The 16,507-nt window shown below is 36.1% G+C and overlaps 1 protein-coding gene across 1 annotated transcript; it reads left to right on the top strand.

Annotated features, from left to right (window-relative positions):
• The first annotated feature begins 37 nt into the window (after positions 1 to 37).
• Positions 38 to 16,353, top strand: NBN (nibrin). The gene is made up of 12 exons (XM_010709113.3): positions 38 to 264; positions 1,823 to 1,956; positions 2,514 to 2,659; positions 3,523 to 3,682; positions 5,125 to 5,228; positions 7,508 to 7,625; positions 7,897 to 8,087; positions 8,836 to 8,936; positions 11,379 to 11,517; positions 11,921 to 12,181; positions 12,439 to 12,871; positions 15,222 to 16,353. Exons 1-12 carry the CDS (start codon positions 234 to 236, stop codon positions 15,327 to 15,329), a joined length of 1,926 nt encoding a protein of 641 aa, XP_010707415.1. The 5' UTR covers positions 38 to 233; the 3' UTR covers positions 15,330 to 16,353.
• The last annotated feature ends 154 nt before the right edge of the window (positions 16,354 to 16,507 follow it).

Raw genomic sequence — 16,507 nt, 5'->3', positions numbered from 1 at the left:
GAGCCCTCCTCGTGTCGCCGCGCATGCCCGCCGGTGCCGGCTGTAGTGGCTGCACGGGCTGTGCCGCCCGCCCTCCGCCATGCGGCGCTCTCTGTTCTTGCTGCACGGCCGGGCGCGGTAGCCGGGTGGGCGGCAAAGAAACACCGGCTCTTGGTTCCCGGCCCGGTCGCCGCTAGGGCGTGGAGCACCGGGGAACCGCAGCTCCTCACCGCGGAGCTCCCGCCGGTCTCAGGATGTGGAAGCTGGTGCCCGCCGCAGGACAAGGTGAGGGTACTGCGGGTCTGGGGCCCTTCTGCGCCTCTCCGGCGCCTGGGCTCGGGCCGGCCCTTACCACCTCCTCCTTGGGAAGCTGCTCGCCTAGAGGCTCGACTTTCGCTTTCCATTCCAGTAACCGGAGGGCTCCCTTTTTCACTGGAACCCCGATCGCGGAGGCCATGTTCTGTTATCGTTGCTGGCGATAGTGCAAACGTGCTGGCGATGCGTCCCACAGTTGCTGCCGCCAGCGGAGTCAGCGCGATGCTTCCCTGCGGGACCTGGAGAGGCAGAGGTCACTCGGTCTCTTCCTCCAGGGACGATGTCTGACTTTTTATAGACTTTTATTTTTTTACTTGATGTAACTTGTATTTTTTTACTTGATAGGACCGAGTGCTGAGCTTGAAACTTTGTGTTTTTTGAATGCATTTTCAGACAGTCATCACTGCACCGTTGTTCCTCAGTTTCTTTATCCATAGGAGTTATGATTTATTGACCAACTTTGAAGATGGGTATTTCATAATGCAAAAACAGCTTTTTCACTCGAATGCTTTCTCTTTCTTATAAAAAGCAGTCACATCGCTGCTCTATCTCTTTTTTTTTTTTTTTTCTTGCTTCATTGGTAGTGACTTAAGGATGCTTAGTGTGTATCTTAGTGACAGTACTATCTATTTGTACTGAAATGAACAGAGTTTGATCTCTTACTGTCTGGAAACCACTCCAGCAAAAGCCAAAACATTGTTATCGTCATTGTAGTCAGGATGATGAGTTCTGCATTCTACTTATTTGGACAGTTATTTGTATTAGAATTTCATCTCTAATTCATTCATTTTTATCAAGAAAAACTTCTGAATCACTGCTCATAGGTGACCCATGCCTTTTGAATGTCTTCGAGCCATGCACTCTTAAGTGATCTAGATGACAAAAAGCTACAGCATAGATCAGAGACCAAACTTACTAAGTATCTGCTTGATTTACAATGCAGATCTTTCAGCATCCTTTAGGGAGGCATTTTTGTCTGAAACACTTAAATTAGTCCCTAAGTTATATACTGTTAGTAAGTTATGTACCTGTAAAGTTTGTGTTTTTGTGCTTCTTCTGTGAAGAAGTAATGCGAGATAAAAGAAATAAGGTAAGGTAGTATGTAGGTAATATGTAGTATTAAGGTAATATGTAGGTAATATGTAGTATTAAGGTAATATGAAGGTAATATGTAAGGTATGTATATGAATATAAATACACATATATACACATACATTCAGATATGAATATACATACATTCATATGTATATGAAGGTAATATGTAAGGCAATATGTAGTACCAGTGCTTTTGTTACTGCTTTTTTTGTTTGTTTTAATTATGAAATGCTATCCTTTCATAACAGACAGAGGAAGAAACAGATTTTGTCTAAAAATTAAATGCATGATTGTGGTCAGGCTAATAAATGATACGTGACAAGGTATGGACAAGGATTGAATACTTTACAAACTTCTGAATTGATCCTATGAACTTCGAGTGTTTTGGAGTTTCTTGTAAATTGATATTTTTCTATCTCTTGTTTATTTTTAGGAGAGCCATTTCGACTTTTGGTTGGTAGCAGTTATGTTGTTGGACGCAAAAATTGTGCTATTTTAATTCAGGATGATCAATCAATCAGTCGAAGTCATGCAGTTCTGACAGTAAGTCGTCCTGAAACAACCCATGTAAGTAGCCAGCATTTTACTGCATTAAAAATACACAGCATTGTTAACTCAGAATACCATGACAGTACAGCAGGAGTATAGAACCATTGAACTCTGTCTTTTCTTAGTCTTGATTTTTTTATTTTTTTTTTCTCTCCTGGGTTGCTCGTCTGTTGACTGATAAATCCATTTACATAGTTCTAATGGTTCAGGGTCCTATTTGGGCATTCCTTTTATCTCAGATTGAAAATTGATTAGAAATTTGTATTAAAGTAACCAAAGCAGGAACATCATGCAATTACATTTCAGTTTGTAGAAGAACTTTAGAACTTGGTTCTGGAAAGTGCTTCCGTGTTTTTTGTTGTGGACTTGATTCTGGAACACTCCACATCATTAATTCTGTATTTGTTTAGGGGAATGTGGAAGAGAAAAATGTTCCAAAGAGAATCGGCAGGCAGCACTTCAGTATTGATTACATATTGCAATTTCTCTGGATATTTTGAAGCCAGTCAGCCAGAATCTCATTTATGTAACCTGTTTCTGACGCACTACCAAGGCTTATTTATGTTTATTTTCAGAGCCAGTCTGTTTCAGTCCCTGTGTTAACAATCAATGACACCTCCAAGTATGGTACTTTTGTTAATGGATCAAAATTGAGTGGCACTTCAAGGACTTTGCAGTCTGGTGACAGAGTAAATTTTGGAGTCTTTGAGAGCAAATATAGGTAAGAGGTACTCAGATTGATAATAAACTACTAAGTGGAAAATAACAGCTTTCAAAAAGAGTGTTTTAGCACATCATACAACTTGATGAGTAATAGAACACTAAGGGAATTTGCCTGTTGAGTTTTTGGAAAGCAGAGGAAACAAATAATACTTTCCTGTGTTCTGCATCCTGCTTCTGGAACCCTCTTTTAGTATATATTTTTATAATAATTCATTTTGAAATTATTTTAATTTATTAAGAAAAATGTAGTTTATTTATCACTGATGTTTTAAAAGATGTGTCACATCATGACTTCCATGATTGATATGATTATAAAAATATTTTCTCCTTTGTAGCCTACACCAAATCAAATCATAGAGTTTGATATTCTGTAATTTTAAATGGACGATCTACAAATAACAGTAGGTGTATGTTCAAGTGTAAGAGCAGGCTCAGAAAAAAGTTTCTTGAGCTTGCATTCAACAAAACTCATGTCTTTCAAATATTAATCTGTTAATGAGCTGTTCTGTTGAGCATACTTCTTACTTTTGGGAATACATGCTGGATTTCATCCAGTGTTTCTGGTTCTCAAACCTTGCAGTGTTCTTCAAGCACTGATTCCGATAAGGGTGTGCGCTCTTTCCTGAGATCAAAAGTCTCAAGAATAAACATTTGAAACATCAAATCAAAATTCTGCTTCTTTTTCTCAATAAAAATCAGTTATTTACTTTCATCAGGACAATTTAAAGCACAGTGTAAGAATTACAGGGGTCTGTTTATTTATTTATTGGAATTCTGTGTGAGACAGAAGTGATTCATAAGACAGCTTTGTTTATCATAGTGCTATTACAATTACTAAAGCATTTTACTTGTTCTTTGCAGAGTGGAATATGAATCTTTAGTTGTCTGCTCTTCTTGTTTGGATGTTGCTCAAAAAACTGCTTTAAATGATGTCATCCAGCAGCTCGGAGGGCTTGTTGTGAATGAATGGACAAAAGAATGTACTCACCTTATAATGGCATCAGTAAAAGTTACTGTTAAGGTATGTTGAGTTTTCTTGTTAATGTGAAATCTAGACCTGCTCAAGATTGTGGCAAGACTTTGTTTTATTTTAGTTAGACAGCATTTTCCTCAGTGAAGTCAATTCTTCCAACTTCATGAAGAGATACACGTTGGAGGGAAAGAAAACAGAAAAAAATAAAAAAAAGGTTAACTAAGGGGGTGAGAAGAGGATGGGGACAGAAAGGTGTCTCTCTGGCCTAAGTGCCATTTTAAAATGAAATAAAAATGGAACAGGGGAAAAAGTTGTATTTGAAAATTAAGAAATTTAGAGAAATGAAGAAAAATCTTTTTTCCTCCCTCTCAGTGTTGCTGTAGCATTTGTAGGAAATTCTATCTGTCGTTAAAAAAAGTTGGCCTTGTTGGTTGGTTCTTTTGTGTATGCAGTTGTTCTCTTCATTTGTTTGTTTTTTCTGATCTTTTACTACTTTGTTAAATTTCTCACTGATTCAGTTCCACAGTTCATTAATATATTAAGTCTCCTCCCACTGTACTGTAGCTCCCTCTCCTGACTGTGCCTTTCATACAGCGGTACAGTAATTAGGATCAGAGAGCTCACTTGGAGGAAAAGCTAGCATCAGCCTACTGATGGTATTGGGATGGTTAAAAAAGAACAACAACAAAAAAATCATTCTCTTTTGGAGAGAGCCCGTGCAATTTTTTTTCTTTCTGATTATGTAACTTCACATCTAAGTTAATAGAAACATTAAAGTTTACATTATTCTAGTCGTGTAAGATAAATCTGTCTAATCAGACAGTATCTGCTTAGATTTTAATCATTTTAAGTATTTGTCTAATGTAGAGGGTTGGGGGTTGGTATATACTGTATTGTTGTTTTTTAACATTGTTACTGATGTTTTCTACTTTTAAATGAAGGACAGAGTTTTTAGTAGTATTCATCTTGCTTGTCACCATCTTTCTTTAGTTTTTTATGTTAACTTTCAGATAGTTTCATAGAAGTGCACTGTATTTGGGGAGAATGTTTAGCCTTTACAATTTCGAGTTCACTGGTTATATCCAGTATAACGGTACAAATTGAGTATTAATGTTTATTTAGTCACTTTGTAGACAAAAAGAAACAAAAAGACAGTAAACCAACCAACCAAACAACAGCAACAATATACTGTGACTGCTTTCTGTACTGGAGCTTTAGTTCTCCTGAAGACTTGCTGATTTTTCATTAGTTGCCATATATAATTTCAGTGACAGCAGCTAAAAGGTGTGCTGTTAGAAGTAAAACTGACATTTTTTTCCATAGCAAAATCAAGTACAGTTATATCTGTGTGATGCTGTTCATGTCACACAGATGTGATTTGATGTGTACAGATGTCTGTGTGATCTAAGATATTATAAAGCTACAGTCAGTTGAAAGTATTCTAGTTAGGCTGCTTCTGTATGTTAAATACGTGTCTTCTCTCTTCTCAGACAATATGTGCTTTGATTTGTGGACGACCAATTGTAAAACCAGAGTTTTTTAATGAATTAATGAAAGCTGTTCAGTCCAGGCAACAATTGCCAACTCCTGAAAAGTAAGTATTGCTTTCAATGTCACAGAGTTAATTTTATGTGAGTTAGATAATCAAATAATTGCACACTTATCTGCTGATACTTGGCAGAATATGTGAATTACAGTAGCTTTATTTGTGGAAGAATGCCTACTGTTTTAATCTTTAGGCAATTTTCTTCTCATATCTAGACTTATAAGGTGAGCTCTTGGATTTGATTATATGCTTAGAGATGTTACTAGCTCTAGACAGGAACTTGTTTTCAGAAAGGTTGCTATAGCAATCTCTATGGTGATGTGTTTGAAGCACCACTGCAACTCTTTTGGGAGTTGATAGATTAAAATGAAGAAAATTAGATTTGTGTGAAAGACACCATATTAACCTTATTTCATTATAAAAAATTATTTCTTCCAGTAAACACTTAGATTATAAGTTTAGTCATAGACTTGTAAAATTCTTTAGATTGGAAAAGACCTTCAAGATTATGAAGTCCAACCATCAATCCAACCTGACCTGCCACATCCCATCACTAAAACATATTCCTCAGTGCTACATCTACCTGTCTATTGAATACCCCCAGGGTTAGGGATTCCACCTCTTTGCTGGGCTGCCTGTCTCAATGCTTGAGCACTCTCTCAGTTAAAAAATTACTTCTCATGTCCAATATAAACTTCCCTTGGCACATCTTGAGATCGTTTTTTGCATTCTGTCACTTGTCACGTGAGAAAAGAGCTTGCAAATTTTGATCAAAGCAGGTTAACTTGACCAAAATAACAGATTTTTTTTTCTTTTTTTTTTTTTGAGAAAGAGTAAAGTGAGAATCAAATACTGTTGAAATAATTTGAAAAGTGCATTTTTACTATGGAATAAATAATTGTTATTTTGGTCACTCCATTTATTCCAAGGGTCCAAAAGATCGTAATAGCCATTTGGTCATTCTGTGGTCCATGTAGAAAAGCATAAAATAATCCCTTTATTGTACGAGAGACTTTCATCTGAGCCTGTATTGCATTATTTGTACCTTGAAAAGGTACATGTTTCTTAATTGTGTACATGAACCTTGAAGAATTAATTGGAAGAACATAAGAGTGTCATTTAAAATTAACAGTAATTATTTTGGTTTGTTCTGGCCTATCACCCTTGAATTCTGGATATGAATACAGTAGAAAATGTACAGGCTTATTGTGTTCCACCTTAATTTTGCAGATATTCTCAGAGTTTGAGGAGAGTGATTTTAATGTTTGCAGATGTTGAAAATACCAATGTAGTGCATAATTTTTTTTTCAGGGACTTAAAGATTTCAGAATTTCTTGGATTGTGTTTCTTGCTTAAAATCTGAGAATCTTTGCTAGGAAAAGAAAAATTTTGTGGCATATACATTTGTATGTATATACACATGTATATGTCATTTCTTGAGCTGTTAAATCAGATTCTGAGATTGCGTTTCAGCAGTCAGGATGTGTGAGCAGGGTAATGATAAGTCATTATAAGCTCTGCCAGAGCACATGGACAAACTGTGCACCAATGCTCTCACTCCTTTTGAGTGTATGCCTTTACTGTGGTGTGCTGAGTTTGCTGTAGCAGAGAACGTGTGGCTCTGATAGCCTGTAAATACTGTTGCATTATCAGTAAAATGCTTGTCTTTATTCTAGAGGCATTTTTTATGATGAGTGCATGCTGTCGTTAACTAGAGCTGAAATCACAGATCACAAAAGTTAGAATGTCAGATTAGGGTTTCGCTTCTACCTAATCTGAGCCCCAGGCACAATATCATTTTCCTTGTACTTCACAAACACTAAGAAGCTGCAGAGTTCAGTTCAGTTTTCTATGCCACCAGCAAAAAAAGTGCTTATTTTCTGTTACATTAATAGGCTGTCACACAGCATGGTAGAACACGATGTTCTCTATCCAATACAAGAGAAACAGGAGTGGCTGTCGCAAGTGAATGGTAGTGGAAGCAATATGTTTGGGCAAGCACAGAATGAGATGGCAATCTAGTTTGTCAGTATTGTTAGTGGAGAATGTCGATGTAGTTGATGTTTTAAGATTGGAATGTTGAATACTTTCCAAAAATTGTTCTTTTACTGAAGTAAGTGGAACTGTTGGTCTAAGCTTAGATACTGAGAAATGAGAGATTCTGTTTTCTCTTAATCCTTTGAAGAAATATTTATATAAGAAGCTTTACCAGAAACAAAGCAGTGAAGTATTTTAACTTCCCAGCTTTAAGCTAAAACAGAAGGGACTATCAATCAGTACTGATACAAAAATCTCGATTTTGTAACTTTAATGTTTGGTTTTTACAGCTTTTATCCTTCAGTTGATGAGCCTTCCATTGGTATTGATGACATGGATTTATCTGGACATCCTGAAAGGAAAAAAATATTCAGTGGAAAAACTTTTGTATTTCTGACTGCTGAGCAGGTAACTGGGTTTTACACTGCAAAGATGTTGGGGGACAGCTAAGCATATTCTGTTTTCTCTGGATTCAGACTCATTCTGGGGCCATCAGGAAAGATTTCTGTGTATTTTATCTTTTTAGAAGACAACAGCCTAATTAAGATCAAATGCAGGAGGAGAAACAAAACACATCACTTCAGCATTAATACATGAGCAATGAGATTTGTGCTGGTAGGTTAGCATACTTCTCAACGGACTGTATTTTAAGACTGTTTTAATTGCATTCTTTTCTTAGCACAAGAAACTGGGTCCAGCAGTTATTCTTGGAGGAGGAGAAGCAAAACTGATGACGGAGGGAAGAAAGGAAACTTCTTTACTGGTTTCTCCTGAAGTTTGTGTTGTTGATGTTGGGATGACAAACTCTCAGATCCTAGGATCTGAGTCCATGAGAAACTGGACTGATTCCATTCTGACTGTCTTGGAAAGGTGAATAGTTGTTCTCTTGCACAGGAAGGGGATTATTTAGAATTTCTGCAATGATTTTAGTCACTGTATTTGTATATGTATGAATGCACTAGTATACTTACACGGGCGTTGTTTTAATACATCGCACAGTAACTAAAATTTCTTGAAGCAGGAAAGAAAGGATTTGGCAGTTACGAATTCGGGTGGTTTTTTGGAGGCTTTTCTACTCATTGAGTTGGTTTGAAATTAGAGAAGGCTAGCTCTCTTTCTCTTGTTTAGAAAAAGTTAAAAGTGAATGTATTCTAAAAATGGGGGATATATCATTTTTGATTCTTTTTTCAGTAGTCATACATATTTCATGTTTTCCATGAAATACGGGGCACTTTGAGGCCACATGGCTCATTGCTGTCTGTCTACCCGCATATATTGACTGTGAAAGGCAGCGCAGCTTGTGTTCTGTATAGATATATATTATTTTTTCAGAGAGAGAGAGCAGGCTACTGTTTTGTAGATGTTAGTATTTTTGTAGTACTATAATAAACAAGCAAAGAAAACATAATCCCAAATCTTAATTTAATAATTAAGTCTAGTCACCATGAATTTCCCTGCTAAACAGAGAAAACATTTATATTCAAGCTCTTCTCGTGGCTGTAGTACAGTAGCAATGTGTGATGAGCATTTTGTATCTTGACATACATGTGCTTGTTTGCCTCTTCAGCTTTGTACCTGAACTGAGAAACTTATGTGTTGACTTTCTGTATGTTAACAGCAACAATCTCAGGGCTATTCCTGAAGCAGAAATTGGATTGGCAGTTATCTTCATGTCTACAGAAAAATACTGCAACCCCCGGAGGCATCCTGATAAAAAAGGTAACTGGAAGAGGGGTAGTGCTAAGTTAACAGCAATAAAGTAGCAGCATTTCTTTTTGTACAGGGCATCAGGTAGTAATGCCAAGGTTCTTTTATTTTGCAGTACCACTAAAATAGAATGATACTGCATGAAAAATGTATGCTAACTTGAAAAGATAAATGTTTTCTCAACAGTTTGCTATAAGTTACGTTGAAAATGATGTGACCTACAGGTGTAGATGTAATATTAAAAAAGACCTATCTTCTAAAGTTAAAGTGGAAAAACAGGCGCAGTTATTTGACGTTTCAAGGAAAGATACTTTAAAACAACATTCTGAAGTTGGTAGTTTTAGTAACTGCTAAATCAATGTGTACAGTAGTTGTGAATTCCAAACTATTCTGTCTTTTATGAAGAGACAGGGGTAATGAGTTATAATAGGTTGACATTTGAAATCTAGAGAATAAGAACTAAGTTAATTTGTAAAGGCTTGCTTTCTTTTGCACGCAGAAGAATTTGCTTTAGGGAAATTCCCTCCACCCCCACTTCCAGTTCAAAATCAAACCTAATCTTAAAGTAACAAGTCAAGACAATGAGGCAGCATTGCCACATTTGCTAAAGTAACAGTATGGGGAATGTACATTTCATTTTTTGTCTTGAAACGTAAGTTATATTTGCCAATAGAACAGCAGTGAAAATCTTTGGGAGACAGGTTATATTTTTTTCGGTCTAATTCTCTTTTCATGCTGCTTCCAAAACTGTTACAGTGCAGTTTGTTACAGATAATTCTGACAATTTCATGGAATAATTTTAGGTTCTATTCTTTTCTACAAAGTGATAGATCAGGTAGTAAATCCTAGAACTTAAGTGTAGGATTTTGGTTTTTTTGTTGTTGTTGTTGTTTAACTCAATAAACACCATGAATTTGTCTTTACATATAAGGGCATTTCTTATTCAGAAATGTATTTTGAAGAGAGAAAGATATGGCAGCAATACTGGCAGAGGCCTGATAAATGTTTTGATTGACTAGAGTTCTTGTATGAATGGTTTATATGTAGTCTGTTGTCTATCCAGTGAAGTTTAGGAAACAACACAAAATAAATGGATTCTCACATTAAATTTAATGCTATTAGCACATCAGATAGCTAAATAAATTAAATAAATTACCCCTCCTCATCACAACCTCCCTTCAGGAAATTGTAGAGTGCAATGAGGTCTCCCCTGAGCCTCCTCTTCTCCAGACTAAACAATCCCAGCTCCCTCAGCTGCTCCTCATAAGACTTGTGTTCCAGAACCCTCACCAGTTTTGTGGCTCAACAGTGAATGTCAAGATACTAATACCTTGCTCATCTAACTTGTAGTAATCATGTAAAAATATTTAAGGTGTGGAAGCTCAAGAAGGAGGCCTAGATGTTTCTGTAGTTATTCCCCTATGGGTTACAGTGGCAGGAAAAAATACATGTATAAAACATGTCATCCAAAAGAAGGGATAATGCTGGCATAGACTTAACAGAATGAGGTGCAGGAAAATTGTAAGGGGCTGAGTGGTAAGTTGTTAAAAATAAATTAAAAAAAAAATAAAAATCTTTGGAAGGACAATGATGTGGCATATATGTTAAAATAGTTGACCTTAGTATCCTTTGTCTGAGAGAAGACAAAGAGAAGTGAAAGGGCAAACAATATAAAAGATGGTATATATAAATTTCTTTTCGTCCTACAGAACAATAATGCAAGTAAATAAACAGAGCAGTAAGCAGTTCTATAAGGCACTCCTTTGATGACCTAGTTATGGCCAGTTGGCCAAAGAAGATGTTTACTGTGAGATATTTTGATAACAAACAGGAGTTTAGTATTTTTAGGGATAATCTCTAGGATAATGATTGCTGTTAACAGATCATTGTAAAAAAGTAAATGTAAACAGATGGTGGACTTTGTGCTCTGACATAAAATATGCATTGCCTGATTTATATATCATGACCATAAAAATAAGTAGTTTTCCATAGTACTTCATTCTTATTTAAGCAAAATTCTGTTTCTTAATTCAGGAGAATATTTAACCAAAACCAAACCCTAAAATTTAGTCATTTAGAACCTGGTTTCTTCTAGTTGGGTTTTTGTTTGTTTACTTGTTTGTTTGTTTTGACTAAATCTACATGATTTTTTAAAATCAAAACTGCATGCATAGGCTCCCCAGGAGGTGGTTGAGTCACCATCCCTGAATGTGTTTAAAAACCATTTGGATGTGGTGCTCAGGGACATGATTTAGCGGAGGGTTGTTAGGGTAGCATGGTTAGGTTGTGGTTGATGATCTTGAAAGTCTTTTTCAACCTGAGTAATTCTATGATTCTATGAATACCATTTTCCAAAAGTCTTACCTCGTTAGTTAAGATGGTTGTGTGATATTACATGCAAAGAAAAACATTGGATATTAATCTTTTGATTCTTCTCTTGTGTTGATCTTGCAGCTGTAACTGCAAGTACTGCATCAGGAGCGAGGCCAGCCATTTCTCAGAGTTTGGCTGTGGATGAAACAATAATGCCCACTGCTGCTGCAGATAACAGTGCATTATATGTAGCTGATACAGAAATTGAAGAGCAGACATGGTAAAGTATGCATGAAAATAGTTTCTGAGCTAAAAATTGCAAATAAAGCACTCTTTTGTAGTAGAGGAACTTCACAGTGTTGAAAATGGCACTTAGTAAATTGCTGTCAGTTGTCTGCAGTGAGCTGATTTCTGCTTTCAAGTGATAAGTAACAATATGGATTAATAAATAGGAAAGTAGATGTTGCTGACAATCTTAATTGTATTCGGAGTTTTTAAGCCATTTTGTGATAATGAAAAGTAAATATTACAGCAGATTTTACAGTATCAGTTGTTAGCACAAATACACTGTTTATATTCAAAGTACAAGTGAGTTTTTAAAGAGCAGTATTATGCAGCAGTGTATATCAGTGGTAACTTTTTGTGTGTTCACCTAATACATATGTTTTGTCTCTCTGCTATAGTATGGAGATAGAGAAGAAGACTTCCCAGACGAAGAGGAGAGAAGGGGCTTTCCAGCAAACTGCTGTAAAGGAGAACCCTAGCACAAGTGGCACTTCAAATACAGGAACATTGATATCTAAAGTGAACAGAACATCTGGGTTTAGTCAAAAAAATCATCCAGTATCTCCATCTAAAATTTTGGAAGAAGATAAACCTAGAGAGTGCACTCCCCGTCAGCAGTCTAATTCAATTACAAATTACTTCCATGTTGCTAGGAAAAGGTAGGCTTTTGATACTACTTTTCATATTTTTATGTTATTGCTGTTCCTGCATAGCTCAAGTGGTGTAAGTTTTATTCAAAACAGAGTTAATGAAAAGCTTCTGAAAAGGGAAAGCTATTTCTCAGGAGTATTTACACTCAAAATTCACAGTGCCATCATTGAAACCTCAGGAAGCTGTTATGTTGCTGATGCAGTTAATCATATTCAAAGACATTTTTGTAATTTATTTTTTATTTTGTAATTACTTTATGGCTAAGGGAAAGAGCTGAAGAAGGAGAAGAAACATCTGTACCCAAACTAGCAAAACTGGAGAAAAGGCCTTTGCTTGTTTCCAAGTGCACTGAATCCTCAGCTTCATCAACGTGGAGCAGTGAAAAAGAACAGCATCAAAAGAAAAATAACATCCAGCTTGGAAGGGAAACTGGTGAAATAGCAAGTGATAAAACTGACACTAAAATTACTTTTAGTGAAAATCCTGCACCAAAGAAAAGAAAGGAGTTAGATGATGTATCTGAAGATATAGAGACGCTAGAGATGGTGTTTGAAAGCAGAGACCTAGACTGGGAAGAGCAAACAGCAAATGGTGACCAGGAAGCTCAAAGCAATAAACGAAAGAAGAGATGTCTGGAAACCAAAGGCAGCAGAACAGAAGAAGGAAATACAAAGCAGAGAGAGGAGAATGAAATGTTGGTAAGTTACATTCTTCTTACATGCCTGACCTTGAAGTTTATGACTGCGATTGAAGGAAGCAAATGGCTTCTTTAAGGATAAGGAAGATGGTTCATACATTGCAGCTTTACACGTATCTAATCTTTTTTTTTTTTTCTTTTTAATTTTAACATTGTTTCCTTGTGAATTGAAAACTGCTTGTATTCTGAAGTTTTTCCTCTCTTTGCTCAAAGTAGTGCAAGCAGAATGGCAGAATATGTCAGTGGTTCAGTAACTTCTCATGGCGTGCGTTGTTGTGTTAATTGTAATGCTAATATAGATGCTAAAATAATATGCAATTATGTAAGGAATTTCTTGAAGAAACTTCATGGTGACCTCTTCTGTCATCCAACATCTTTCAACTCAGAATTTCTAGATGTCACATGTGGGAGGTGATTAGAATTCCTGCATGAGGCAATTCAAACCCTTCATGCCCATTAAAAATAAATAGTGCCACTAAGCAGTATATACAGAATGTCTGGTAAAGTGTGGACAGACTCAGTGTCACATTTTAGAAAGTAGTTCAAAAGTTTTGAAAACATAGCACTTGAAAGAAGAGCCAGGGGGTAAGATATGGCTCATGATTGTATCTGGTAACCAGATGCCAAATTTCAGAAGTTCCAAAATGTCAGCCTTCAGATTTGTGTAGCTTCATCATAGTGTAAATACTCTCATGCCTTATTCATTCCCCAGTTTGCAAATTGATGAGCCCTGCAAACTTAACTTAAAATTTAATCTAAAAGGTACATAATTTTAAAAGCATATTGCAGTTCAGTTTCTTTTTTAATCTAAACATTTCTATTTAATGGAAAATGGTTATTGCCCTGTGAGGAGCGAACTAGGCTAGAGAAGAGGAAGAGGATACATTATATTCATCATCTGGTAGCTTATAATTCCTTTTTTCAATTTTCTTTTTCAGGATAAGATATTTTTCTAAGAGAAATGTAGAAAAGCAGCCACTTCAGTGGGGAGGGGGAACTAAACCAAACCAAAACAGTAACAAGAAAAAAGAAAAGATTTCTAGTTTAAAACTTTTAAAGCTCTCTGTCCAGCCAATTCCTACATGGTCTAAGCAGTATTTAAATACTGTAAGAAATAAATGCACAATTGAGTAGCTGGAGTTTGTAAGACAGCATTATCAATCATTCTTCCGTAGTTGATACCAGCTTAGTGCTCTTCTCCTGATGCTTGAAATTGTTTCTTCGAATTTTGCTTAGGTATAATTTTATAAACTTTTTTTTTCATGTTTATAGCTGGCACGTTTTTAAAGACAAGGAAATAATCTGATTGTAGAGTTATTTCTTGTTACTTAGTTTTTGGGTTTATAATATTAGAGAGGAAGTACTTTCTGTTGGGTCTGACTGTACTGAAACTCTGAAATGGTTGCTTGGTGCAGTCTTAGGCTTTTTTATGATCTCAGAAGTTCTGCTCATCTGATCGTGTAGTCGTAAGGGAAGAAAAAATTCTTAAGTATAACTAAATTGTTCTTTTATTATTTTAACTATGCACACTAAATTTTTGCTGAGAAAAAGTCTTCTGATAGACTTGGATGCCCTTTCCTTGGAAGCATTCAAGGCCAGCTGGGATAGGGCTGTGAGCAGCCTGGTCTAGAGGGAGGTGTCCCTGCCTATAGCAGGGGGTTGGAATTAGGTGATCTTAAGGTGCCTTCCAACCCAAACCATTCTGTGATTCTGTGATTAATTAACAAAGACCTGTTTTCTTCAGATAAATTATATTTTTTGTGAAATAGGAATGATAAAGCCCCACAGGCACATTACCTGTTTTCTTTAAGCATAGAAACACTTTGCTTTCTGGCAAGACAGATGATGTGGATAACTGGCTTAAAATCTATGGGGTACTTAAAGCTGACCTGATTGCCTTCAACCACTGAAAGCCATTTAGAAGAAGCAAAACTGATTTAACCTTTGGGATGAAAGCAACCAACAGAATGCTTTCCTGTCCTAGCAATGAAATTTACTTTCTACACACGCACACTTTAATGAAATTTAAAATTGCACTGTTTGTTATATTCATAAGCTTTTAAAGTATTTTGTAGAATGTGGCAGGACTTTGAAGACATGCACAAAACATTTGCTACTTGTGTAAGAAAAAAAACATGCCAGCAAAAAATCCTCATTGGTAACCCAAACCAGATTTATTACAGTGTACGTAAAACCATATGATCTTCTAAGTATAGCATGCTTCATTACAATTTATCCTGTATGTATTTCTATTGATCTAAACATGCTTATTCCACAATAAAAGGCAGAAAGTGATTTTACCTAATTTATAGCACTGTAATTTACGTTTAATTCCAACATTTAATCAATAGAGAAAAGATGAAGTTGGATCAATTCTGACTCGGGAAGAGAAAAGTGAGATCAAGGAAGAATCATCGGTCTCAGTAAGAAACAAATTTATTGTAAGTTTCAAACTTTGAGAATTGTTAAGAAAATACACAAAAATTTTGCTGTTAAGAACATAATACTGGGAAATCATAATTTAGGATAAGGAAACTCTGGAGATAGAACTCCTGAAAGTAATCAAACGTAAATTTGAATAGTATGGGCCAATTTCATGACTTTGTAAAGGCAGAACTGTTGTTTGTGTTTATATAAAGTTGTCTTTTATGGATATTTAAGATGACTGAGATTACATAAACCTAGTGTAATTGTATTCACTTTTCAATGTTGTTAATACTGGTACAGATGTTTATGTTAGGTAACTACTTAAAGACAGACAAGAATGAGATCTCCTTGGCTGCTCTAAGGAGGTCAGAACTAAAATGAAACAGATGGACTATTGGGAAAACTGATGTAACATACACTGGTTAATAGTAAGTAGCATACTGTTATAGGTGAGATTACTGTGGGAGGATGAATTAATGAAAGAGAATAGGTGGGAATGGCAATGCATCAGAAATGGAAAGATTCTGTAGAGAGAAGAGTGCAGTTAGTCCACAAGCAGCAGGATTTTATTTATTTTTTTTTTAGCGTGGATATGCAGTACAATTCAAGAAAAGGGAATGCTGTGCAGATATACCAAAGTGCAGGGACATCTTAGATTAGGGAACTTATATTACAATGAAATAGAGTGCTGTATCTGGGCTAGACCTGTCCCTGAAGATATTGTAAGTCTGTGTACTTGTCTTCCACCCAGACTTCATTTTTAATCTACATAGATCTAACCCCAAGGTGCAAAGTATGCATGCAGATTTGCTGACAGATGAGTGTTTGCATGTACAAGGTAAAGTTGTTTCATATATCAGATTCAGTTTATCGTGACAAAATTGGTCTAAAATTAAATCTATAGGCAAGAATTGAGCCAAAGGCATTCAACATACTCTTCCTTGGAGCTTCTGTTAGAATAAACAATGTATATTCTGTTACATTAAACAATTTAATTAGTCCAGGTTAGAGGCAGAGTGGAGGAGAGAAGTAATTCTTAGATAATAGCTTGAAAGAAAAGTATATATGTTATACTGTATAATATATATATAGTAAATTCTTTACAGAGAGAGCGGTGAGGTGCTGGAACAGGCTGCCCAGAGAGGCTGTGAATGCCCCATCTCTAGAGGCGTTCAAGGCCAGACTGGATGGGGCCCTGGGCAGCCTGGTC

This window comes from Meleagris gallopavo, chromosome 3 (assembly GCF_000146605.3).
Source record: "Meleagris gallopavo isolate NT-WF06-2002-E0010 breed Aviagen turkey brand Nicholas breeding stock chromosome 3, Turkey_5.1, whole genome shotgun sequence".
NCBI lineage: Eukaryota > Metazoa > Chordata > Aves > Galliformes > Phasianidae > Meleagris > Meleagris gallopavo.
This window is presented reverse-complemented; position numbering and strand designations above follow the sequence as displayed.